Below are 26,530 nucleotides of genomic sequence, written 5' to 3' on the forward strand. Positions count from 1 at the left end.
TATTTGCCATGTGTGACTATTGCTATTTCCGAAACTATAGGAGATACGAAGGCGGTTAAATCAGAAAAAAGTTGCCAATTTTGATGCTTATTGTAACTCCTTTTACAGCGTTGCAAAATGTTTTTTAGTTCGTGAGTTACAGGGTAATTTATAAAAAACGCCAAATTTTATTTTAATTATTATTTCTAAAATTATGGATTTTAGAAACTTACTTTTAATTACAAAGTTTTATAATTTTTTGTGCTCTAAAAACTAAACCCCACAAACTACACCTTTAATTTTTTTTTATGACGTTTGGTACTTTGGCAACAGCTGTCAACTTCTTTTTTTTAAATACGGACCTGCATTTTTCATAACTTATTTTAAAAACATTTTTTATTTCCTTTAAAGTGATGTATCTCAATCATACGTTTTCCAACGTTTCGACATATTAATAGCCATCGTCAGGAATTTTTCCCTAATACGGACCTGATTTTTTTTTTAATGTAAATTAATTATTTATTGAAATAGTAAAAAGTTATCTTTTTGGTTGTGATTTAAAAATATTTATAAATGCTAAAATAATATAAAAGTAATAATATATCCATTTTAGACACAAAGTGACTTGGTTTTTTTAATAGCCTTTAAAGAGTGTACAATTTGTTTAGCTGCCATTAATTTATTTATTCAATAATCATCTGCTGAATAACATTATTGCTTCTAAATATTAAACATCAATATTAATAAGAGGCAATTAAAAATAATAAATATTACAACAATGATCTGACTAACTTTATAATAAATTTATTTTTAATAAACAAATTAATAAAGAACAAAAATAAATCCAGAACTTAGTTAAAATAAATAAACGCTATTAAATAATATGTACCGGGTGTCCAAATAAGAAAGGACGCCGGCTGTATCTCGGAAACTATTCATCACACAGCGCTGAAGAAAAAAAATTCTTAAGAAAAGTGGCCAAAAAAATGGCTGGAAAATATTTACAAGTTTCTAAGTCTACCACAAGAGGGCGTAACTGCACAGTAATTTCAAAAAATTCAAATTTCGTCTAAAATAGCCAGTATTAGGTACCATTTTGAAAACATCAGAATAATCTTAATTAATTTTGCCTTAATTTGGCTAAAGAATTTTCTTCATATCTCCAATGAGAAGGGTGGGGGAAGATCATAAATAATGCAACTTTTTAATTGCCCTGTACTCAGATTCTTTATTAAAAGTAATTCAAGTGGGTACTCGTTTAAAAGGAAATTCAAAGGGCTTTCAAAATATGCACCTGTCAACGTCACTTTGTTTTCATTGAAGTCGTCAGAGGGCGTTGTTTAACAGAGACTGGGTTTTAAGAGATTTTCTCTAAAAAGTTAAATGCAATGATATGATTTTTTCACTGCGGTTTCGAAGACTTAAAACATACTAACAAACCAGTGAAAATCGCGTTTCGATATTTCCATTTGTGTTTGACTAATTTTAAAATAACCTATTTTTCAAATTTTAAATATTATTAGCAATATAAGGGCGGTCTTTGTGACAGAATATTCTCAAAAATTACTAAAAAATTATTTGGAAGCTCATAATCATATTTCCACTTGAAAATATAATTGGCAATCGAGAATCTCCGAATATGATTTATTAGAGCATTATTTATTAATTCTATTTGAATATTACTATTATATCAAGAGGCCTATGGAAATATAAACAGAAACAAAGGATTGGAAAATGTCATTTAAAGTTACTTAAATTGACAGTTGTCAGTTTTAAGTTATTTCTTATGTGTAAGTGTTTTTTTACTACAAATTAAAAAGTTTAAAAATGAAAATTCCAAATGAAGTAGCCTATAATATGCTAGCAATTTATTTCGAATGCAATCATAACTCAACGGTTGCCTCTCGAATATATGCTATGCGGTATCCAGAACAGAAACATTATACGAAAAGGACATTTGCAAGATTAGCTACTCGGTTGCGAGAAAATGGCAGTATCCATTTACCTCTTAACAGAAGACGTCGCTCTGGACGATCTGAAGAAAATATTGTTAATGTGTTTGCTTATATTGGATTATACCCTTACATAGGAATAAGGCAAATTTCATTGGATTTGGGCATTACGAAATCAACTGTGCATAACATTTTAAGAGACCACAGGTTTGTTAAAAAGTTGATAATTAAATTTGACTATTACTAGAATCGAATATTAAAATATATATATTATTTTTATTTTTTACCTAATTTGAATGTTATTTTAGGTTGCATCCATATCATATGGTGCTGCATCAGGAGTTAACAGGAACCGATTTTGATAGACGACTTGATAATTGTAACTGGTTTAGCAATATGATGGAAGAAGATCCCCAGTTTGTCTCAAACATTCTATGGACAGACGAGGCAACTTTCATTAGTGTTGGTAGTGTAAATTTACACAATATGCACTATTGGGCTCCCACAAATCCCCACTGGATGAGAGAAGTGCAGTATCAGGGTCGGTGGTCTGTTAATGTCTGGTGTGGGATAATAGGGGGAAGAATTATTGGTCCATAAATTTTTGAAGAGGTCCTCAATAGACACACCTATTTAGATTTTTTTAAATTTAAGGTTTCCTCATAGGTGATTGGTCGAGGAAGTATATTTCCTTGGCCCCCGCGATCTCCTGATCTGACTTGCCTAGATTTTTATTTGTGGGGCAGACTAAAGGATATCGTTTACCAAACCAGACCTACAACGCGAGATGATATGATAGCCAGGATCAGAAATGCGGTAACAAGCATATCAGTTGCCGAAGTGGAGGCTGCAGTTCACGTTACTTACCGAAAAGTACGCGACTGTATTAGTAACGATGGTGGACACTTCGAACATCTTGAAAGAAATTGATTTAGTTATATGTTTTATTTTTATTTATTTTATATTTAGTATTAATTTGCGCTATTTGTTATAATTGTTTAGTCAGAAGGATTTTGAAGATTGAATAAGAGGTAAACGGATACTGCCATTTTCTGCTAACCGAGTAGCTAATCTTGCAAATGTCCTTTTCGTATAATGTCTCTGTTCTGGATACCGCATAGCATATATATTATTCTAGGGGCATCCGTTGAGTTCTGATTGCATTTGAAATAAACTGTTATCAAGTCGGGGGAGTTTAATTTTTGTAACGTTTTTTTTTTCAGATCGATCGGCGTTGCCATTCGCCTAAAACGTCTAATAGGCCATCTACCCTGAATCACCCTGTATATTAATGCGACTCAATATATGTTAAAACGCTGAGACAAACTTGTTCCGACTTATCTAATCTGTCAATTCCTGCTAATTCTGAATCATTTGTTAAATTATTATAGGTACTTATATTTAAAATTTGAAAAATAGGTTATTTTAAAATTACTCGAAAAACAATGGAGATATCGAAACGCGGTTTTCACTGGTTTGTTAGTATGTTTTAAGTCTTCGAAACCGCAGTGAAAAAATCATATTATTGCATTTAACTTTTTAGAGAAAATCTCTAAAAACCCAGTCTCTGTTAAACAACGCCCTCTGACGACTTCACTGAAAACAAAGTGACATTGACAGGTGCATATTTTGAAAGCCCTTTGAATTTCCTTTTAAACGAGTACCCACTTGAATTAGTTTTAATAAAGAATCTGAGTACAGGGCGATTAAAAAGTTGTATTATTTATAATCTTCACACCCTTTTCATTGTAGATATGAAGAAACCTTCTTTAACCAAATTAAGGCAAAATTAATGAAGATTATTCTAATGTTTTCAAAATGGTACCTAATACTGGCTATTTTAGACGAAATTTGAATTTTTTGAAATTACTGCGTAGTTACGCCCTCTTGTGATAGTCTTAGGAACTTGTAAATATTTTCCAGCTATTTTTTTTGGCCACTTTTCTTAAGAAATTTTTTTCTTCAGCGCTGTGCGATGAATAGTTTCCGACATACAGCCCGGCGTCCTTTCTTATTTGGACACCCGGTACATAATTATGAAATAAATTATAATTAATCTAAATGTTCGAAATGACCACCATTATTTTGTAAGCATTTGCGCGCATTAGTTACAATTTTTCTTGGAATGTTGTAGAACGAATTAATATTTTATTGCAGGTTTCTCTTATTTTTAAACTTAAGGTCTTCTAAATTTTGAGGCGTAGTTTGATAAACCTGGTTCTTAATAAACCACCCTATGGAAAAATCCAAAATTATTAGGCGATCAATTTATAGGACCGTTATTACCAATCTAACAAATATTAACATGAATAAAAACTGGCGCGAAAACTTGATGACTTCTGTTAAAAATATTATTTTTGTTTGCTAACAATGATAACGCAGATTTCAGCTACTGTCACAGCCGATTAAATTAAACGAATAATGTTAATAAGTATCATAATTTAAAACTATTTTTTTTAATATTTAGATGAGGGTTTATCGGGCTTAACACAAATAACCACTAGTTTAATAAGCTTAAACTTTTAATTAATTAAATTTTAAATCGCAAAATTCCTGATGATGGTTAATTGTTGGTACGTTGAAACGTTGGAAAATATATGAGATACATCATTTTAAAGGGAATAAAAAATGCTTTCAGAATAAGTTATAAAATGCTTATAGAATATGTGAATATGGGAAATAATGGTTATAGTTATAAAATAATGGTCCACACACTTTTTAATTAAATCAAAATACTAAAATAAAAAACTTCTTTTTTTTTCTTTTTTAAATATTGTATTGTACGCCCCTGTGTTGCTATTTATACTTAATTTGTGTACCTTTTGACTTTGTATACATTTTAGTGTATATTTATTTTTGTTTTTCTATTTATTCACTAATTTATTTATTTATTTTTTGTTCGTATTTTGACCTCATACAATTTTGTTAAATTGTATATACTTTTGGGTTTGTTTTCTTTCTATGTGTATTTTTTATTGTATTTCTGTATGTTCTGTATTTCCTTATTTTAACTTAGGCTTTGTGTACAAATTGTAAAAATTTTTTGACAATAAAGCATTATATACCGAGTGACACAGGAAAAAGGGAACACTAAATAACTTTTTTTCTTTTCAAGATAAACAAATGAAATTTGGTATATCGATAGAATAGTCATAAGAGCATCTTTTGACATATTCTATTATTTTTGTTACTTCCGGTTTGACAGGAAGTAACACTAACTTCTTTATTTTAAATGGGACAATTGGTACAATATTAAGTATTTTGATAAAAAATAATATTCTGAGAATAATGATACCGCATTATCCACTTTTTGTTATATGCTCATAGAAAAAATCGTTTTTTAAATTTTAAAATAAGGGGTCGATAAATGCATTAAAAATTGTAATTTTTAATCAAGTAAAGTCGAAATTATACCCATTTGTAATGACGTCATTTTTGTTTAGCATATTCCAAACAGCGGCGACAACAAACTTTTGAAAAAAAACAGTGTCTGATGATTGTTCATCTTTTATATACTAGGTTATGTGAAATATCCGTCACTGTCAATCAAAAATATTGGTTTGTCAACTTGTTCTTGAAAGTTATTTCAAAAAGTGTTAGATAATGCATACAAAAAGATATAATAGGTATAATGAACAATCGCAGCTGATTATTTTAAATATATTGGCTTTTTTTCAACTGGAAAAGGAACAAGTCACGGAATTGCACTTCAAATTGAGAATGTGATAGAGCGAGCCGCAGATGCAACAAAATTGAGCACAACAACGATCGCAAATATAAAGAAGAATGGGATAAAATCAGATCAGGATTACGCAGCCCGTATATCTTCCAAGCAAAAGACAGCAAAAACCAAAATTACAACATATTTAAAACATAGAATTCGGGACACAATTTATCCTATGTACGCCAAAAAAGAATATGTAATATTGGCGACAATAAGAGAAAAGTTCAGGGAAGAAATTGAATATTTTGAGTTTTCCATTGACTCCTTAAGAAGATGGATCAATAATATAGGCTTCAAGTGGAAAAAATCAAATAACAGAAAATATTTGATGGACTTGCCAAATATTGTTCATAAGAGAATCAATTTTTTAAGGGAGTATATTAAAAATAGAAATGTAGGTCCGGAAGGTTTTACTCCAGTTTTCATTGACGAGACGTTGATTTTTAGCAAGGGATCATTTCGTAGTAGCTGGCAAGATGACACCAAGCACACGGATTCAAGGAAAAACAGTGAAGGTAAAAATTATCTGGTTATCTTTTTAGATTTTTTTTTGAATAAAAACTATTGCCCTTGTAAGGGCCCTCTAACTTCATAATTTCATCTGTTTCATAGTTTCATATAATTTCTCTCTAAGACAATATGAGGGAATTTAACTCCATACACTACTTGTATGTGCATGGAACATTACTTATTAATTATATTAAATTTAAGTTCTGGAAGAATGATTTCTAAAAGAAGAGAATTGAATTATCTTTTATTTTTAAGGTCATCGTTATATCGTGGTCCACGCCGGAACCAAAGATGGCTTCATCAAGGGTGTAAATTTAATATTCAAGAGTGGATTAAAGACGGGAGATTATCATGACAATATGAACAGGAAAAAGTTCGAAAACTGGTTTAAAACTCAGCTGGTTCCAAATCTTCCCCCAACGTCATTTATAATCATGGACAATGCAAGTTACCATTCTGGTTTATTAGAAGAAATCCCGAGAAAATCTTGGACAAAGCAGAGACTGACCGAATGGTTGAAGAAAAAGAATATTGGCTTTCCAGAAAAAGCCATGAAAGATAAAATATGGAGTATTGCACACAGAAACTGTCCTAGTAAAAAAAAGTACTTCCTTGATGAATATGTTAAACCTTTAGGACACAAAATTTTGCGACTGCCACCATATCATTGTCAGTTTAATGCAATTGAAATAGTATGGTCGGAATGTAAACGAAAATATGATCAATATATTTCCAATTTTAAGGGGTCACCTTCAGAAGTTTTGACTACATGGGAAAGGCTACACAATAAACGAAATTTCTTTAGATCATTGGCAAAAATATGTTTTTCATACAGAAAAGGTAATTGAAAAGGCTTGGGAGGCAATACAAGTGTGTGATGCCTATGACATTCTGCCACTTGTCATTACGACTGACGAAGACGACGATGACGAAGACAATATCTCTGATTTCAGTTCTGACTGACAATACTGACGAGATTGATTAAGCTTTTTTTGTTCTAGCAAATTTTATTTTATGATCGTCGTTTAAGTATTCAATCATATAGTTGCAATTTCATTAACTTGGTAATGCAATATGGCGTGTTGTTTTTGAGTTTATATGTTTTATTTTTTGGAATGGTATTTTCATTTTAATGTGTTAACATATTCCTTCAAGCAGCATTTTTTTTCATGAACAAGTAAATTAAATTGTCAGTATTTAAATTTTTCCCAGTGAGTTAAAATAATTTTATACCATTATTCACAATTTTTGTAAGCTCGGTTTTGTTACGTCTACTGCTCGTGCCGAATTCTACTTTTCAAATATGTTGTAGATTTGGTTTTTGCGGTCTTTTGCTTGGAAAATATACGAGCAGCGTAATCCTGATCTGATTTTATCCCATTCTTCTTTATATTTGCGATCGTTGTTGTGCTCAATTTTGTTGCATCTGCGGCTCGCTCTATCACATTCTCAATTTGAAGTGCAATTCCGTTTCGGACTTGTTGTTTATGTCCCATTATTTATGATTAATTATAATAATATTTGTTAATTGTTAAGTTTGTTAATAATACAATAAATACTACAAGATTTTTTAAAATTTTTTGGGAATGAAAGTATATACACGAATATAAAAATATAATAGCTAAAATAAATCATTTGTTAATTTCTGAACGTATAAAAATACATAGCAGACTATTAATTTCTGAAGGCGATGGTAAAGTTTCTAACCTAATATTGATTGGCAAAAATATCTACGCCATACGTTTTTTTTTCACCTGGATGACGTAACTACAAATGGGTATAATTTCGACTTTAATCACGGAAAAATAATGATTTACATTGTGTTTTATTAGTCAGCAAACATTTCAAATATCAGTAAGCATTGAAATTTTTTCAAAAACTACGGCAAATTTATTTGAATAACAAATAATAATTGAACTTGACAAGATGTCATGTATTATGTCAATTAAAAAATAACTCAAGAACGCGTCAAAACGCAGCCTCCTAGCCAAGAAACCAAAGTCTTATGGGCTTATTTATCAATCGATTTAAAACATAATCATATTAAATTATTTAGAAAAAGAAACCGCATTTCAAAAGGGGCTGTTTTAAATGTGCTATTTAAAAAAATAAAGTAAATACCAAAATTAATGGTTTGGACATTTTAAATATATGTAAAAGATTTAAATCATAAAATGTAACGAAAACTAATTTTTTGTGATTACTTGATTAAAAATTTAAACTTTCAACGCATTCGTGGCACCTTATTTAAAAAAAATGTTTTTTCTATGAGTATAAAGCAAAAAATAGCAAATGCAGTATCATTATTCTCAGAAAATGTTTATTAGTGTTGCAAATTTTATTTTAATTATTATTTCCAAAACTATTCATTTTAGAAACTTACTTTTAATAACAAACATTTTGCAACGCTGTAAAAGGATTTAGAATAATTATCAAAATTGACAACTTTTTTCTAATTTAACTGCCCTCGTATCTCCTATAGTTTCGGAATTAGCAATAGTCACACATAGCAAATAGGACACCCTGTATATACGAATCACAACTTTACTTTTAAACAATAACATCTGCAAGTGGAGAACAATATTGTATAACAGATAATGTTGCCATTTGCCAGGAGTGCGAACTTTAGAGACTAAATTTCCCAAAAATTAAAAAATATAAACTATATGAATAGACACGTCACTTTATTACCAAACAAGAGCTAATCGATCTTTTTTATGGTCATTTTTGAATTTAGCAGGTGGAAAGACAATAAAATTAGCTAGTTTTGAGCCCGAATTTTTTTTTTGTTATCTATCTATTAGTACTATGAATTTTACTGGTAGATAAAGTTATTTATATTTCAGCAGTATTTAAAATATTCAATTCTTTTATTATAAACAATTTTAATGTTTGTATTACTTATTATTCATTCATAGAGGCAACTCACGAAAGACTGAACCATGACCGAAATGATGCAGGAATTAAATCGGAGGGTGAGGACGATTCTCAAAGCGGAAATTGTAAACCGAAAGCCGTGCTAGGACGAACGCCAAATCATCTTACCTTAAGGTACCTTTTTGTTTTAAATTAACTTTTTTTATTAAATAATGTGGAAAAATGTTAACAGCACGACCTCGACTTTATCGGCAGGCAGTACGGGGAGCCAAGCACGTCTGATACAGTCGTCACATCCGCCAGAAAAGTTTCAGCCCGTTCAACTAGAAGAACTCGGTAAGCATTTTACATTATTTACAGGTGGCACAATTGTGATATTAAATAAGTTTCGTAATTAATAGATTTTTGAATTTACAGTAAGTCAAAGTTAACGATATTATATACATATACAGGGTGTTTCATAATTCGTGGGATAAACTTGAAAGGGTCGTAGAGGTTCTCAAAATAAGCAAGCTTGCGCAATAAACCCCTATCCGAAAATCAGTAGATTTTGAGATACAGGATGATAAAATTTTTTAAAAATCTGATTTTGCACGATAAATTTGACATCTCTGTAGATAATTCCGCATTAAAAGTAAGTAATTTTTTTTCCTTACAATAAATACCGTAAATATTATCAAACGGATTAAAATAAAAAATTTAATTTTAGCGAGAAATAAATTTCGAACAATGGATTTTATTTTTTTATGCGAAAACCGTACGTCGCTGAAAACAGGAGATGAAATTTACTCTCGGGATGCCAAACTTATCGTGAAAAATAAGATTTTTTCTTAAAATTATATCACCCTTTATCTCAGAATCTAATAATTTTCGGATAGGGATGTATGGCGCAAAGTTGCTTATTTTGAGGCCTACTACAACCCCTCCAAATTTATCCCACTATTTATGAAACTACCGTATAAATGATAAAAACTTAAGAAAGGAATTTAATCGGTTAACTCAAGGTCCGGAGTTACAAAATAAATATTACAATACCTATATTTTATTGAAATAAATGATTAGTTTCTTAAATATTTATTTACAGTAGTCTTTTGTGTTTTTTATCTAAATCTTGTTTAATGAGAAGGACTTCTTATAAGTGATACTTTCTTCTAAACTAATACTTGATTTGAAACATTTTTCAATTTTCATTAGCCGTTTAGTGACTAGATTTTTTCGATAGAATTAAATTTAAAAACTGTTGAACTACTTATACTACAAAGTTGCATCTACAAAGACTTTGCTGAAATTGCGAATAATTTTATTATTCGACATTTTAACAAAATCTTAAATATATCAAATATACAAGACTACAAACTTTGATTTAAATGGCATACAAAAAGAATAACGTATTGTCTTTGTTTTGCTTGGTTGAAATATTTGTTTACATATAATTTCAATAAAATCTGTAAAGATGCTGTGCCCGAAATTAGTCGAACGAATCTAGCCAAAAACTTGTGCAAAAGGGAATGGTTTTACTAATTACTCACACTACAGATAGTTGTTTAATGTTTGTATTGTAGCGTTTTAACCGTTCGTTAATATGTGAATTAAAATACTCGATGCACAAAATAGTCAAGTGATTTATAATTCCGGAATGGTGCAGGACACTGATATTTGCAGCATTACCAATATTTTTACACTGATGGTGGATGTCGATATCGGCAAGAAGGTTTCCCTATTGCAACTGAACTTCTTGTAAATAAAACAAGTGACGCTTTTCTCAAGAGAACGACGTTGAAGAGTATAACAGCACACCAGAACTTTTTTAACATGCTGCGAATCATCCTCCAGTCCAGGTTATTGAATTTGGGAATTGCTAGGCTTATCAGATGCTTGGCAAGCAACACCTCATTTAGAGAACACAAAGCGTCCCAAACATCTTTATAGGTTGACTTCGGATACGACGATCTTAAGTGCTTACGCAACTTGGTCGTTAGACCGACCCAGCTCTTTAATTTTTCCAAACTTTCTACGAAAAACTTCAGCGTCCTCGTAAAGCCAAAGCAAGTCACAGTGTTTGTACTTTTGGTCTTTGGCTTCGACATTTTATGCGTCCTTCATTAGATCGCTAGTCCACCATGCCATCTAACTGCTGCTCTTCTTGTCTTTTGATTCCAAGCGTCTTGCAGATGTTCTGGAACAAGTTTGATTTAAAATTTCGAAAGTACACCAAATCGGCAGATCAATTTTTTAATTAAGGCGTTCATCGATGTGTGTACGATTTTTGGTGTGTGCTGGTGTTCTAGGTCCCTATACTTAATATTCTTATTATTATTAGGAATAGCTACATCAGTAAGGGTGGTCTTCCTATAAATCTTATCGATTAGTATAAGGTTAGGCCTATTGTTACTTACTCGTTAGTCTGTAAGTACAGTGCGATCCCAATACAATTTGTGTTTCTCATTTTCAAGAACTGGTTCTGACTTATAGTTATAATATGGTACGTTGGCTGCTGATAAGAGATTTGGTTTTTGTGCGAGCTCTTGATGAAGTATCTTTGCAACTAAATCATGTCGTTCTTTATATTCCGTTGGTGCAAAAGTTTGACATCCACCGATGACATGCTGAATGGACTCTGTTGTCTCACATCCATACCTACATCTGTCACTTTGTACCGTCGAGTCACCTACGACAAACTTTAAATAATTTCTTGTTGGTATTACTTCATCTTGGATAGCTGCAAGAAACCCTTCAGTTTCGGGGAAAAGCTGTCTCAACGTCAAACATTAGTTCGACGCCGCTATGTCGACATACTCTTGTTGAACATGCCGTCGATGTAGTGGTTTTCCCATTCAAACTTGCATTTTTTCTTGCTCAGTGGTATGGTGTATGGGTATCTCAAGCTGTTGGGGTTTAAGTGATATTGAGTGATCTGCTTTACATACGGCACGATGGATGTCTGATGTTTCAGTTTTTTTTTAAAGAAAAAGGATTGCAAGTTACTTATTTGCTGAGTCAGCTGCTTGCCAATGTCGGTCATTCCTCTGCCTCCCACATGTCGAGGCAGTCTAGTTCGTTCTCTATTATTAACCCATTAATAAGTTTTTGTTTTATTTTTAAATTATAATTAGAAAAAATACCTTATTATGGGTCTAATAAACATAAAAAAATTGTTTTTTAAGTTTTAATTCACTAGAGCCTTTGTTTTAGGGCGTGTTTTGTATATAATTACATTATATTTTAGTTATCATGGTAAAGTTTGAAACAAATTTTAGGATGCAATACAATGTTACACTTTTCGCAGATGAATTTACTTTTTTTTCCACATAGGGCACATCGGCGGTCGGTTTCATTGTAGACTATCAGATGCCCAATATTATCAAATCGTACGTCATGTAATGGTCGAGGCATTCTGGTTTTTCCTTGCAGGGGTTTAGTACCAAAACTTTTCAAAAATCGCCAATAAACTAACAGAGTCAGGATGATTTGTTTTCAATTTTCGCATAAGTAACCAAGCATTCACAACAGATACATCTAATAAATATAAGACTAGTGGCCAATACCATTTCCTTTGTCGAAATCTTGATCTATAAGCCGCAACAAGACCATCTAATTTGTCCACACCACCCATATATTTATTATAGTTGGCTACTATCTTCAGCTGAGAACGTCTTCTTAGATCGGGTGACCCTGTCCCAACGAAGTGTGTTAGTTACTTTAGTGGTTTCAAAATTGGATGCAACAGAAACAACTTTATTATCTTTTCATTGTACGAGCATGCTGGTGTCATTTCGATAATACTTATAGCTTCCCCTTTGCTGATTATTCCATTCCTTCTTAGTTTGTACCGGACATTTCTCTAAATGATTATCACTTATTGTGCCTGTGGCACAATAATTGTTTTTTGATAAATAGTCAAAGAGAGGAAGGCCTGTAAAGTAATTAAAAATTTAAAAATAAAATATAAAAATTTTATAACCCTTACCTGAAGGTAATTCGACTTGCTCTAGTAAAGATAGTATTCATCTCCACTTAAACCAAATTTCTTTTCTTTTTCTTTGTTTTGATTTTTTCCGGTATAAATCTCAAAACAATACATGTATCCGCTACTCGAACAAATAGCCCAATTTTCGTAGCCAAATCTTATGGGCTTACCCCGAATGTATTGCTTGGCATCATGTTTTCCATAATATGGCACCATGCTCTCGCAATAGATAAATGCTCATCAAAGCTATTGTGTGTTCTAAAATTCAGGTTTAGATGATCTATCAAGGGTCTAAATTTATAAAGCCTCTCGTCTTGGTGTAATTTTGAATTATCATTATCATCAATTAAGTGAATATACTTTAGTAGAGTCTCAAACCGATTTCGACGCATGCTGTTTTGTAATATTTTTCAGATAACTTCTTCACTCGGCCAATAGAGTCTTCTGTTTGGATATTTTCCATACCCCGATAAAAGAAACGCTCCTAGTACCACATGCAGTTCGTCCAGAGTAAATTTTAGTTCTACATTTCTACATTACTACATACTACTTCTACCTATTACTTTCCGTAATAATCAACGTCAAAAGTTCTTCATTGAAAAATAATTTGAAAAAATCAACCGGGGTAGTTGCATTTTTTGCATCCAGTGAGGGTTCACTAGGGCTACAGACAATCACAAGGTCACTATTATTTACTCGGCCAGTATCAGGATCAGGCTCCCGCCATCTTGATTTTTGGTACGCGTACTCTGTTTGTTGCTTTGTATTGTTATTGCCGTTTAGGTTTTTCTGAAGGACAGATAAGGGCAGTAAATCTTCAGGGTCAGAATCTTCAGAGTCATTTACGTAAGCTATTTCACATTCCTGAGATAGGATTCCGCGAGGTAGGTGATTTATATTCGCTGCATGCTCGTCGTCAGATTCTTCGCTATCAGCTTCGGTCTCATTTCCATCATCTGGAGGTAAAATATAGATGTTAGATTCCGGCCAGTCGTCATCCTCCTCTAAACAGTACATTAGTTGAGCTAAGGTCAATCTGCAATAAAGGAGACATAGCGCTTAACGTCCATTATAAGGGACACAACATATGTAGTAACGTATTTTACACGCGGTTACAAAATCAGTGGTTCGATGACCTTTACTATTTTCTTTGAACATTATTTATAAAGATTCAATTAGTAATCAATGCGGAAAATGTTTATTTACACATATATAAAATAAAACTTACCCTTGACCCCTAGTAGATTACATGGAGGGATCCATTTTCAATAACACATAAATAATTTTGCGAGAAATAGAAAACAAAAACACCTGACACGTCGAATCAAGTCTGCTAAATACGCTTTGCAACTCTAAGTGCTCGATGTATCCCCACTTTTTTTTTATCGCAAGGAATTTGCTGGTCCCTTATAAGGGAGGCTAGGTATTAATGGGTTAATGTTCTAAATTATGACAAACATTAGAAACTATAGTCACAATTCTCAAATATTATTCAAAGCTAGTTGTTTATATTATAAAAATGTTTTATTATCATGGTCCACATAATGCATTGGAAATTTTTAAAACAAATATCTTTTAAACCTTTAGCATTAGGCACTTTTAACAGTGAGAGTAAAGAGGATTTTTCGGTCATTTGTTGTATACAGGGTAGCACAAAAAATTTTGATAAGTTATTTACCGAAATAGTACTGTAAGTGGTGCTCTCTAGAAGTTTGGCCACAACAAATAATGGATTCTTGTTTTTCATTCTAGAAAACTTTCCTATACCGAGTTTTATGCCAAAATTTGAAATGCTTCTCAAGCAATAAGGAAAAATAGACAATAAAATTGTGTTGACACTGTATCTCGCAAACGATCAATTTTCATCAAATCAACTTTTGGACTAATGTATGTTTGGGTCAATTCACCTATTTTGGTCTGTAGTATTTCCAGTTTTGAGATTTACCAGCCTTTCGCGGACACCTGTACATAGCTAGACTATTGTTCCGGAAGATTCACTAACCTTCCACGTATCTCTTGAGTCCGTCACTCACGCCGCTGAGATGATTCCCGAATGTCGGAAAATGCTGGTATAGTCGCGGCTGTTAAGGTCTATTTTGATCTATTAAGATCTATTTTAAATTATACAGGGTGTTTCAGAAGTATGGGATCAAACTTCTAGGGGTTGTTCAGTGCAACAGAACAATCCATTTGAGTATAGGAACCCATGGCCGGAAATGCGTTACTACGCCACTACGTCCCTAAGACGCGTTAAAATTTATAAAAAAACATTAATTACCTAAATAGGATCTGCTGCATTTATTTATACGTTTTGTACATGATACCATAACAACAATAATTTAAAATCAACGCTTATCAATGTCAATTCTCAATATCATGTTTAAAAATTTTATAGCTTACAATTTTTAAACATTTATTGCTAATGGAAAACTTTACCAATCAAGAATTGGCGGATATGAATTTGGCATACGGAGCAACAAACTGCAATGCACGAGCAGCATCGCGGTTGTATCATGAACGTTATCCCGAACGACAGCATCCTGGATACAAAAAGTTTATTGCGGTTCATCGGCGGCTCGCTGAGACAGGCATGTTTAGAAGAAAGAAAGAAAGAAAATGTGCTATATTACGTAAGAATAATCTTGTGTACAAGCATCCTACAAGCTAAAAAAACAAAACACAAATACAATTTCAAAAATTGACAAAACAATGAACAAAATTAAACACAAAAAGACAAAACTTTTTGAACAAACTTAAATTAAAGATAACTAAATAAAACAATCAATTACTAAATAAAGGTAAACTTGCTGACAAAACTAGAGAAGAAAAAAGGAAAAAAAGAAAACTTTCCAACATGTCCAAGGTTAAAACCTATCATTAAAAAAGTCATCCAGGTTATAATATGCCTTAGACAATAAAAGCGACTTTAATTCTCTTTTAAATTTCTTAATATCCGATATATGTCTAACACACAGAGGAACATGATTGTAAATTTTTTTACTTATGTAAATTAATGAGTTTTTGGTAAGGGAAGACGTAGGAATAGGTAGGGGAACATCATTTACACGACGAGTCAAATGGCCAGTGTCAGAGGGTAGTTTGGGAATTTTGTGAATAAGAGCAGCTGTTTCTAAGATAAAAAGTGAAAAAAGAGTTTTCAGAATTTTTTCAGAAATGAAGAGGGGTTTGCAAGAATCTCTTAACTTAGCAGAACACAGGTATCTAACTGCTTTTTTTTTGAATAACAAAGATAATGTTAAGTAGCCCCTTATTGGTTAAACCCCAAAAAGGCAAGCCATACCGAATATGAGATTCAATAAGTGAAAAGTACACTGAACGTGCAACCACCCCTCCCAGCTCTTGTTTTGCCATTCTTACTGCGAAACATCCAGAAGATAATTTCCCAGCTAAATGTAAAATATGATCTTCAAACCGAAGGCGACCATCAATGGTAATTCCTAGGAACTTGCAGCACTCTTTATTCTGCAAGAGGGAATTTTCGTCAAACATCAGACCCTGAACATCGCACTTAAACCCCATAATAGACGTCTTTCTTACATTAAACACGAGCCTGTTGGAAGCACACCACCCTGATAAAATCTGAAGGTCTTCAAGGATACAAGTCTTAATATAGTCAGAATTTTTATGGCTCCATAGTATGGTGGTATCATCAGCAAACTTAACCACCTTGCCCTGCAGTTTCAATGAACTCAAGTCATCCACATACAGTAAAAATAACAGTGGTCCCAACACTGAACCCTGGGGAACGCCGCATTTTAGGGATCTAGAAGCAGACAAACGCCCAGACACTGAAACCTTCTGAGTACGATTTGATAGATAGGACTCAAGCCATCGCAATGCTACGCCTCTAAAACCATATTTATCGAGCTTAGATAACAGTATTCCATGATCCACACAGTCAAATGCTTTGGATAGATCACAAAACACTGCCGCCGATGACTCTCCAGAATTCAAGGACACATAGACGCTCTCCAAAAAGCTAAAAACAGCATCATGAGTCCCTTTACCGGCTTGAAATCCAAACTGATTTGCAGACAAAATGCCATTATGATGTAAAAAGGACAAAATTCTGCTTTTTGCAAGTTTTTCAACTATCTTAGAGAGGGTAGACAAAATAGAAATGGGACGGAAATTACAAGGCTGATCCAACTCTCCACCCTTATGAAGAGGGATAACCACTGCCTCTTTTAAACATGAAGGAAAAATGCCAATATGTAAAGAATTGTTTATGGCAGAAACTAAAGCATTTAAGGCTGAATCAGGCAAAAAGAGTAACAACCTCGAAGATATCCCATCAGCTCCAGATGATTTATGGTTTTTTAGGCGTTTGATTTCATTTTTTACTTCGGTAAGTTCGACAGGATGAAAGAAAAATGAATGCTCAACCGACACTTGTTGAAGATAGTGTAAGGGATCAATGTTACTACGAATGCCCTTGAGCAAGATATTAGGTATATCACAATAATAGTCGTTTAAAATGTCAGGTCTTAACTCCGGTTCCGATACTTTTCTATGGCAATGTCTAAAATCATTAATAATCGACCAACACTCTCTTTGCCTATTTGATGACATATTTAAGCGATCCCTATAATAATTAGATTTTGCTGCTTTAATTGTCTTTCTGTACAGACTACGGTATTTCTGATGATATACAAGGATATTTTAATTTGTGGTATATTTGCACAATTTAGTTAAAAAACGGAGGTTTTTAGCAGAAATTCTAAGGCCTCTTGTAACCCATGGTTTTCGTTTCTTAGTTTTAAGCCTCATTTTAGGAAAGCACTGATTGATCTTATCACACAGAACTTGAAAAAATAAAGTAAGTGGGTCAGAAGCCGTTTCAAGTGCATTCCAATTTACCGAAGCTGTAGCAGCAGAAAAAGCATTGAAATTTCTCCTGCTGAAAATTCTTCCCATATAATGAGATGAAGATGATACAGTATTATATGGCATTTTAGCAAGAATAGCTTCATGGTCGGAAATACCAGATGGGAGTACCGTGCATAAAACGTCAACAAAATTTGTACAGAAATAGTCAATTGTAGTTGCAGATGAAGAAGTTATTCGTGTGGGAGAAAGAACGTGCATTTTCAAGTCGTAAGAATTTAAAATACTTAAAAGAGAAGTACGTGGCAAGGTTTCATCAGTGTAGTTGATATTAAAGTCACCAGCCAATATAACCTTAGAGTGTAGGGACAACTGGGATAAAATAGAATCAAGTTTGTCCAGAAACATAGCAATATCTCCTGTAGGTGGCCTATAAACACAAAGAATATATAAATTAAAACGCTTACAAAAAGAAAGAGAGAATTCAAAAACATTCTCTAACAGAAGATTATCATACTTATCAATATTACAAAAAATCGTTTCAATTGTTTGCCTTGCCAAGATCATGGTTCCTCCATGTATAGATTGTTGACGACAAAAATTTGATATAGGAAGATAATCAGATATTAAAAAACATTCACTAGGCCTCAACCAGTGCTCAGTCAGAAGTACAATATCGGGAAAATTACATGTGTCCAGCAAAAGATGAAGCTCATCCATCTTGTTTCTTAGGGATTGTATATTAAGAATAAAGATACTTAAGTTTTTCGAAGAGCTAATTTCAATTTTACTAGTAGAATATGAACATGAATGAGATTCAACTTTCGTGGACACGTCTATAAAAAAGAAGAATCCAATTCACGATCAGTAACTAGTTCAGACTCATTAATTTGATGATTCAAAGACAATTTATTCGATGAAATATTTATTTTAAAATATTTGAAAATATGTGCATGTAATAATGATGCCAAGTCTGAACCAAAGTTACTGGCGTGATTAGACTCCAAAATCCCACACAGATTAATATTATTCTCATGAAAAGTACGATAAAGGGCCTTGTTACTATTATAGATAACATTATGGTTTAAATAAGTATAAGGGCTTGTCATCACTAAAGTGTTTGTATCAACATGATTTTGAATTAAATTTTTTAAAACATCAGATGAAGAGCAAATTCAATTTAACATTACTATTAAAAAATCTTCTTTCGTAAAGTCTTTAACTAAATTTGATGCTGTCCTAATCACCTCACTGCTTGAACTGCCCGGCTTCAGGAAACACTGGACCTTGTAGTAAGCTTCAAACTTTAAACGTAAATGTTTTAGGAACACTCTGCTACAATTTCCACCAACAAAGAGAAGCCGAGGTCGACTATCGTCAGGTGTATTTGGCCTAGTTGGTAGCTGTGTTGGAGAATTAATAACAACAGATTTGGATATCTGTAACTGTTCCTTCAATGCACAAATGTCGGAACAACAGGTATCTTTTTCAACCTCCAACACCTTTACGGAGTCTAAGACCAAGAATTTAAGACCAAGATGCATGATACTGGTGTTGCTCGAACCGTAAGAACGGTCGAATTTGAAGAAGAGGTGCTTTAGCGAGTTGCCGATGAACCATCAAATAGCACACGTGACGTCGCTAAGAATATGAATACGAGTAACGCTTCTGTCTGGCGGGTACTACACGAGCAACAACTCCATCCTTACCACTTCCAGAAAGTTCAAGGTATGACTGCAGCCGATTATCATCCTAGAGTTCAATTTTGTTGATGGCTTCTGGATCACATCATTGCACAACCAAATTTTTTACGATATGTTTTCTGGACCGATGAAGCCTCTTTCACAAGAGACGGTATTTTTGGGACGAAGAAAATCCTTATGCAATTTTTCCAAGAAAACATCAGAATCGTTGGTCTGTCAACGTATGGGCAGGCATTGTTGATGATTATTTAATTGGGTCATACCTTCTACCGGAACGGTTAACAGGACCTATTTATCTGCGTTTCTTGGAGGAAGTTCTCCCAGAACTCCTTGAAAATGTTCCACTCAACGTTAGACAGCAAATGTGGCTTCAGCATGATGGAGCGCCGGCTCACTTTGCTGTACAAGTACGCGAGTATTTGGCTCAGCGGTTTAGGCACCGTTGGATTGCCAGAGGTGGAGCAGTTTCTTGGCCTCCTAAATCACCCGATTTAACGTCGCTCGATTTTTTCTTGTGGGACATGTAAAGTCTGTAGTCTTCGAAACTCCAGTAGAATCAGAGCTAGACTTAATTGGACAAATAACAGCAGCATTTTAAATCATTCAAAACGAGGATCAAATTTTTAGTGTAGTCCGCCGAAATCATGTGCGGCGTTTAAATCGGTGTATTGAGGTTGGAGAAAGACATTTTGAACAATTGTTGTGATGGTATCATATACAAAAGGTAAAAATAAATGCAACAGATCCTATTTAGGTAATTAATGTTTTTTATAAATTTTAACGCGTCTTAGGAACGTAGTGGCATAGTAACGCATTTCCGGACATGGGTTCCTATACTCAAATGGATTGTTCTGTTGCACTAAACAACCCCTAGAAGTTTGATCCCATAGTTCTGAAACACCCTGCATAATTATAAAAAGCAAACTCCATTTAAAACGGGAATAAAATTGCAACGAACATCCGAAAAGACTATCATCTCAATTACTGGCCGCTATATTTGAACGATAATATTGAATATTCTATTTTATAGAGATTTTTAGTAGACTTTTCTGATCTAATTCGTATTATACTCAAATTTATTGATAGAATTCTTAACAGTTAGCGCAATAGACGGTTTCATATTCTCAGTGTCCTTGTCTTTATTTTTGTAATACATTTTCACAATTAATAAAGATTGAAAGTTTAAGGTCTTGTAAATACCCATTTTTTATTGCCTATTTGTTATAATAAGATGTAATACCAAGCAATTCCAAAAAATCTGAGCTCTTACAAGTATACTTTATTATCCCAGAATAACAAAATCGTTCCAAACACAGACAGTAGCAATACAATTATTCTTTACAATGACATAAGTCAATGCGTGTTTATTTTATGCTATATTATTTTATAGTTACAAGGTGTGTTATGTTTTAGGGTCTCCGGTGTGGAAACCAAGAGATGGCAATGCAGAAAATAACACCACAACGACAATTGTGTCTCGCAAAGTGCGAGTTGATCACACCGGGCTGAGCGCTTCAAGAAAATCTCTCACTGGACTGGAAATGGACGAATAGAAAAATTTCCTTTTTAGTTTTCTCTTTGAATTTATTTACATTAATAATTTAATACAATTTTCTTGTTAACATGTTATAGAAGAATAATTAAAGTATTTTATAAAACTTGCAGCGTTTTATTGACGATTTTACATAAAAACACAAACGCAATAACTGAGATGTTCTGAGTGGTTGGGAAAGCAGCAATCATACACCGGAATCAACTTTGAGTACCGTTTAATAAGAATATTGCTATATCAGAAGCTTCGATAAAATATTTACATTTAAAAACACATAAAATATATAGGACGATTACCAGAGACATGTACACAACACTGACTTCAATAAAAAACACATTTTAAATTAAGTGCAATACTAGGTCTTATTCATACTTGCTTCAAATCCGTAGCAAGTAAGTAAGTTAAACATCTATTCTGATTTTTGACTCTCCATAATTACCACTAACACATTTTCTAACAAAATAGTGTTTAACATCAATGTGTTTGCTGCATTTAATTTCGAGTATCTTGAAAAATATTGACAGGAAAGACATTTTCATTTAAAATCTCTAAAAGCTATTGTCCCTTGATTTAATTAAAAATAATAAATCGTATAGAAGCAAAAATTCATTCTTACGAGCCAAAACTAATGCCGTTTATCAGACTATTTTGATATAGGTGCCATCTTGAATTAATTCCGTAAATTAAAAAAAGATTAATTTAGATAAATGACTCAAATATATAGATATTGATTTTTTTTTTCATTTTATTGTATATATAACTGACTTAATTCTGAAACTTTTTCGTCTTTCAAAAAATGTTGGTCCGACACACGGTTTAGCCGTAAAAATTACATCATGCACTGGGTGATCTTCCCGCTCAGCACGACACTCTTCTGGAGGTATATTAGGTTGTGAGCGCCAGGCAGTTGTTTGGTCGTCTTTTTATTTGAGCTATTTCTCGTAATGTTATAATCGGATATAATAGACATCTATGTGTTGACCGTTTCTTTTTTTCTTGTCTGATAATTATGCCCAGCTTATTTGCTTTGATATCAGTTTAAATCTGTGGATCCCAGAGATGGTAATGTCTTGGGTAATCAGGACACATTCTATGCTGGTACCACTTTTTTACCAACTAATACATTGTATGATTTGCAGTGGAGGCATGCTACTGCAATATTTTGTCGCTCTAGGTAAGCCCTTTTTGCTAGTATATGACAGCCTGATACTACATGGTGTGTTGTCTCATTGTGTTTCCGGCTACATTTAGAGTCATTGCAGTTTTACAGTATTTTTGACTTATGGCATACATGTAGCTTGTGTTCAGCGCTTATTCTTGACAAGCAGTGATGAGCGCCTGTGTTTTAGTTTTTACGTTCACGGTCGTCAACCATTTCAAACTCTAGCAGTCTATTTACTGTCTTCTTTTCAGCTTTTACTGTTGTTTTTCCTGTTTTCATTATCATTACTCTTCTTGTTTTAGGCTCTACTGGATTGGTGATTTTATTTATTTCAGGTATTCGCTCCTGTCATCTTATTTTTAGCGCTCCAAGTTCAATATGCTACGTTCAATTATCTGGTGTAATCCTTATTTAGTTTCTGTTTCATTGTCATATGTTGTACTTCAACGGGTTCTTCAACACCTAAGTATTTGACCTGTTGGATTTATTCCGTTAGTTCCTCGGTGGGATTTTGATTTAAGCTTGAGATAGTTAATCTACAAAATATGGTGCATTTTCTATTTCTCGTTCTTGCAGATGTATACTGCGTTTGTGGCGCTCAGTAGGGAGCCCAATGGGTAGAAGACCATACAGAAGAGCAAAAGGGATAACGAACTCACTTGACAGATACCGCATCGAATTTATATATCCTTGATTGTCATAAAGTCACAAAAAGGCATAATCTGTCCCCTCAAGGAGTCATGTGACCTTGCAGCGGTGAGGGCCTTACTAGGCCCTCACCGCTACAGGAATTCGATTCCTGTCCATGAATCAGGGAAAATTTCTGGGAAACGAAGCAAAGGATGTCTCAAAGTAAAGTATTGAGACCAACAGCGCTGAGGAAATATTTAAGTTCCGTGGAAGTCTGCTCAATACAAACCGCTTTACTAGATCAGTCTGTCTGGCCCTTTGTTTGTAGAGGCTTGCGCTAATTGGCCGTCCATGTGGTCGAGATCCATAATAAAACTAAGTGAAGGTGGAACAGCGTGGCTAAGAGACAGCTTAGTCGTGACTATTGCGGATTCTGGGCATCTGGCGCCACCCAGTTTAACGTAGCCTTCCGTCGCTAAAAATTAATCAATAAAAACTTTAAGCAAGCGAATCAAACTCGCTCTAATCCTGAGGCTGGGCCAAGCGGTACACCTCAGGATAAAAAACAATCCAACCCCAAATCATCAGAGGAGGAGTAAAATTATATGTGGCGCAGAAGGCAAATGACGTGCGAACAGCACTGCTGTTTTCCTTTGTCCACCGGCGGTGACGCTAATTCCTTCTCCACAAAAGGCCCAGAACACGGCATAACCATGGAATAGAAAAAAGGATAGGGTCAGAAACTTCTACGAAGGAAACTCCAGATAGACACAAGAGGCTGTGCTAAGCAGCTCCCCGGAAAACGTACAAAAAATAGCAATCATTAGGATCACCTGTGATGACGATCCTTCCTTGGATTGACTTAAAGCAAAAGTAGTGGCTCTCAATGGTAGACCTACTTATATACGTCTTAGAGGTTGTGGGTGGGCAAGCTGCCCAAGTTGACAAAGGCCCCTCTCTGGGTGCCTGGTGAGAAGAATTTCGAGCTGGCATTGTAAGAAGTGGTGCTGCGTCGGCTTGCGGGGCAAAACACCAAACTCTCGGTAAAGAGATGGTGTTTCTTTCGTCACGAGGCTAAAACGGCATCAGCAAAAGGTCACGGCCAAGTCTTCGGAATGAGACAGGAAACTGTGGCAACCCTGAAAACAAGATCCTTGAGATTGAGCTATAGGTACACCTAACTGAGGATTAAACTTAAAACTGACGCTCCTCTAAAGGAGGAGCCATCCTCCAATGTCGACTCAAGGCTGCGCGCCACGGACTCTCAGAGCCAGGCGACCGACAATAGTACCACCATCGTCGAGCCGGGCAAAGAGAGGCATTAATATCTCACCCCTGCTAGGAGAAGAGATAGCAAGTCTATGTAACTTGACCACCACAACATCATGTTGAATGAAGCTGAGCATTAGGTAAACATTATTCAGTGTAATCTGCATCACAGCAAAGTAGCTTTGGCAACATAATCCCGCCGTCTTGATGTCATGCAGATTACACAGAATAATGTTGACAAGCAGATAGGCAAAATCTGAAAATCATCACTGTTAAGAAATTTGCCGACTTTTTTGTAATATCCAGGTCTGGGCCTAAATACGACGCAGTTACTCTTATAAGGTCATTTTGGTCGATTTTGACCTTAAGATCTATAAGTTTTCTTCTGTGTTAACCTGGAAATGTTTACGATTTTAAGTTATTTATTTTAGAACTCTCCATCTTTTGAATGCTCCACGTTTGTCAGAAAGGTTTAAAATGAGATCTTTTGTTGGAAATCTTGGAAATAAATGAAGCCATTATTTGACCTGATTACACCTGCGTTAATGAGCAAATTAAATTTCGTAGCAACTCTTTATCAATTCATTCATTCATTGTGTCCTAAGAATAACATTAATATTTAATTTCACTAAACAACACATTTAAAATACATTTACATTTACTTCACACCATGGTTGTTCTTTTGGTTCTCTCTCACTCGCTCTCAGTACTCATTAGAAATCTGACACTCAGAGCTTGTTCAATTTTTTGTAATTTTAATTGTTTACTGAATGTCGTGCAATGCATCATTCTAGAATTATTGTTATTTATTTGTGAAGACAGTAAGTAACTTTTTGTACGTTTTTTACAATTTTACCATTTTTGAAATTATCTATGATATTCAAATTAACAGATCCAATTGAGACAAAAACGTGTTGAATATTATCAGGAACTTAAAGACGTTTACTAGGTATAGATGTGTGTATAGTAATAAAAACCGCTTTCCCTCTCTTGAAGATACTGGTACTGCTAGAACGGTCCTGGCGGTAGATATTAAAGTCAGTGAGGTCAAGTTCAACATCATTATGCGATATTGATAAGCTAGTGAGTTATTTTGTAGCCCACTTAAATTAGTTCTTAAGCCTTAAGCATTCTGGTAATATACCAAAAAACTTTAGCAGAACTTGGCCTACTTATTTTTTTTGAATAATATTTAGAACCCTCTAAAAATATCAAATCTGTAGGTCTCTTTCTCCATTCGACAATCTTTGTCTGAATTCACCTCTTACTGAGGCCTCCGCTTCTTCCAGCATCTTTGTCTTTTCTAGACCTATGTAGATAGTTCTAACTTTTAGTTTTGTTCTGGAACGAATAACAAGCTGTGCTTCCTCTTGCTTTTGAAAAATGACTGAGAGCTCTGAGGCCGTTTTTGTTAGATTTTCCCATTTGGATTGTGCTTTTCACTTCTACATTGGAGATATTAAGAAAGTCCTAGAAAATATTTACACTGTCCAAGTCCTTATTTTGCTCAGGCAAGTTGTGAACAATAACATTGTTAACACGGCTTTGGCGATCCTAAAGTTTAACAAAAAATTATTATTTAATCCAGAAGAGCTAGAGATATAGTATTCAAGACACGTGTAGATGTAGGTGGTTTTTTTTTTAGAGCCTCCTTTAATTTCCTCACTTCCTCATTGAGGGTATTTGTAACAAACCGGATTGGCAGTCCTTACAAAGAAATGTCAGAGTACGTTGGCTTTTAAGTTCCAATATCCTAATTGAATCGGTGAGTTCGAAAACCATACACGTCCAAAATCCGCGTTTCGAGAAAATCAATAAAAACCTTTTAAAGCTAAAACTACTTAGCATAGACTATCGGCATGCATAGAAAAGTTGTAGATCTCATGGCTCGCAATGTGTTTTTAAGGGTAGTTTTTTAGAAAAAAAAATGAACTACCAATGACAGATCAAAAGGGGGGACGGACTTGTACGGTTTTTGAACTCAATTCTGTATATAAAAAGATATAGGTAAACATTTATTGATTTTTTATATATTTATTCAATACAGAGGAAAAATACAACTTGAAAACTAATATTTCAATCATTTTAATCATCATTTTCAGCGTTTGTAGTTTTCCATGAAGTGATGTGGTAATAAAATTCCAATTACCTTCTTGATGTCCAGAATTTTTTTTTCATTAATCGGAACAGGTTCTTTATATGCCTTATTATTGGGCAGAGGTGGGCTGTTCTTATGTTCTTTGAGCAATTTAAAAGTTTGGGAGTGTAAACCATCTATATATTCCCACGTTTTAACATATCCTGGATTTGAACTTTCATACAAGAACTGCCTATAGTTTGACACAGCAAACATTTCC

The 26,530-nt window shown here is 33.8% G+C and overlaps 2 protein-coding genes across 8 annotated transcripts in view; both read left to right on the plus strand.

Annotated features, from left to right (window-relative positions):
- The window catches only part of LOC126745640 (protein still life, isoforms C/SIF type 2), a 252,589-nt gene extending 231,371 nt beyond the window's left edge, over positions 1-21,218 (plus strand). For 6 of the 7 annotated variants that reach the window (XM_050453573.1, XM_050453571.1, XM_050453570.1 and 3 more), the window contains 3 exons: positions 9,084-9,216; positions 9,275-9,378; positions 20,974-21,218. In XM_050453573.1, coding sequence (XP_050309530.1) covers positions 9,084-9,216; positions 9,275-9,378; positions 20,974-21,113 — 377 coding nt within the window. In that variant the 3' untranslated portion in view covers positions 21,114-21,218. The remainder of the gene's footprint in view (positions 1-9,083; positions 9,217-9,274; positions 9,379-20,973) is intronic. The other variant, XM_050453574.1, reaches the window with a different exon arrangement.
- On the plus strand, positions 5,464-7,731 carry LOC126745644 (uncharacterized). The gene is made up of 2 exons (XM_050453579.1): positions 5,464-6,170; positions 6,421-7,731. Exons 1-2 carry the CDS (start codon positions 5,831-5,833, stop codon positions 7,011-7,013), a joined length of 933 nt encoding a protein of 310 aa, XP_050309536.1. The 5' UTR covers positions 5,464-5,830; the 3' UTR covers positions 7,014-7,731.
- Positions 21,219-26,530: the final 5,312 nt, after the last annotated feature.

The sequence above is a fragment of the Anthonomus grandis genome, chromosome 16 (assembly GCF_022605725.1).
Source record: "Anthonomus grandis grandis chromosome 16, icAntGran1.3, whole genome shotgun sequence".
Classification (NCBI taxonomy): domain Eukaryota; kingdom Metazoa; phylum Arthropoda; class Insecta; order Coleoptera; family Curculionidae; genus Anthonomus; species Anthonomus grandis.

Excerpts from the sequence above, each read along its gene's own strand:
- LOC126745644 (XM_050453579.1), top strand. The coding sequence starts at position 5,831 with ATGTACGCCAAAAAAGAATATGTAATATTGGCGACAATAAGAGAAAAG. Across the intron at positions 6,171-6,420 it reads TTCAAGGAAAAACAGTGAAG|GTCATCGTTATATCGTGGTC; the intron begins GTAAAAATTATC and ends TTTATTTTTAAG.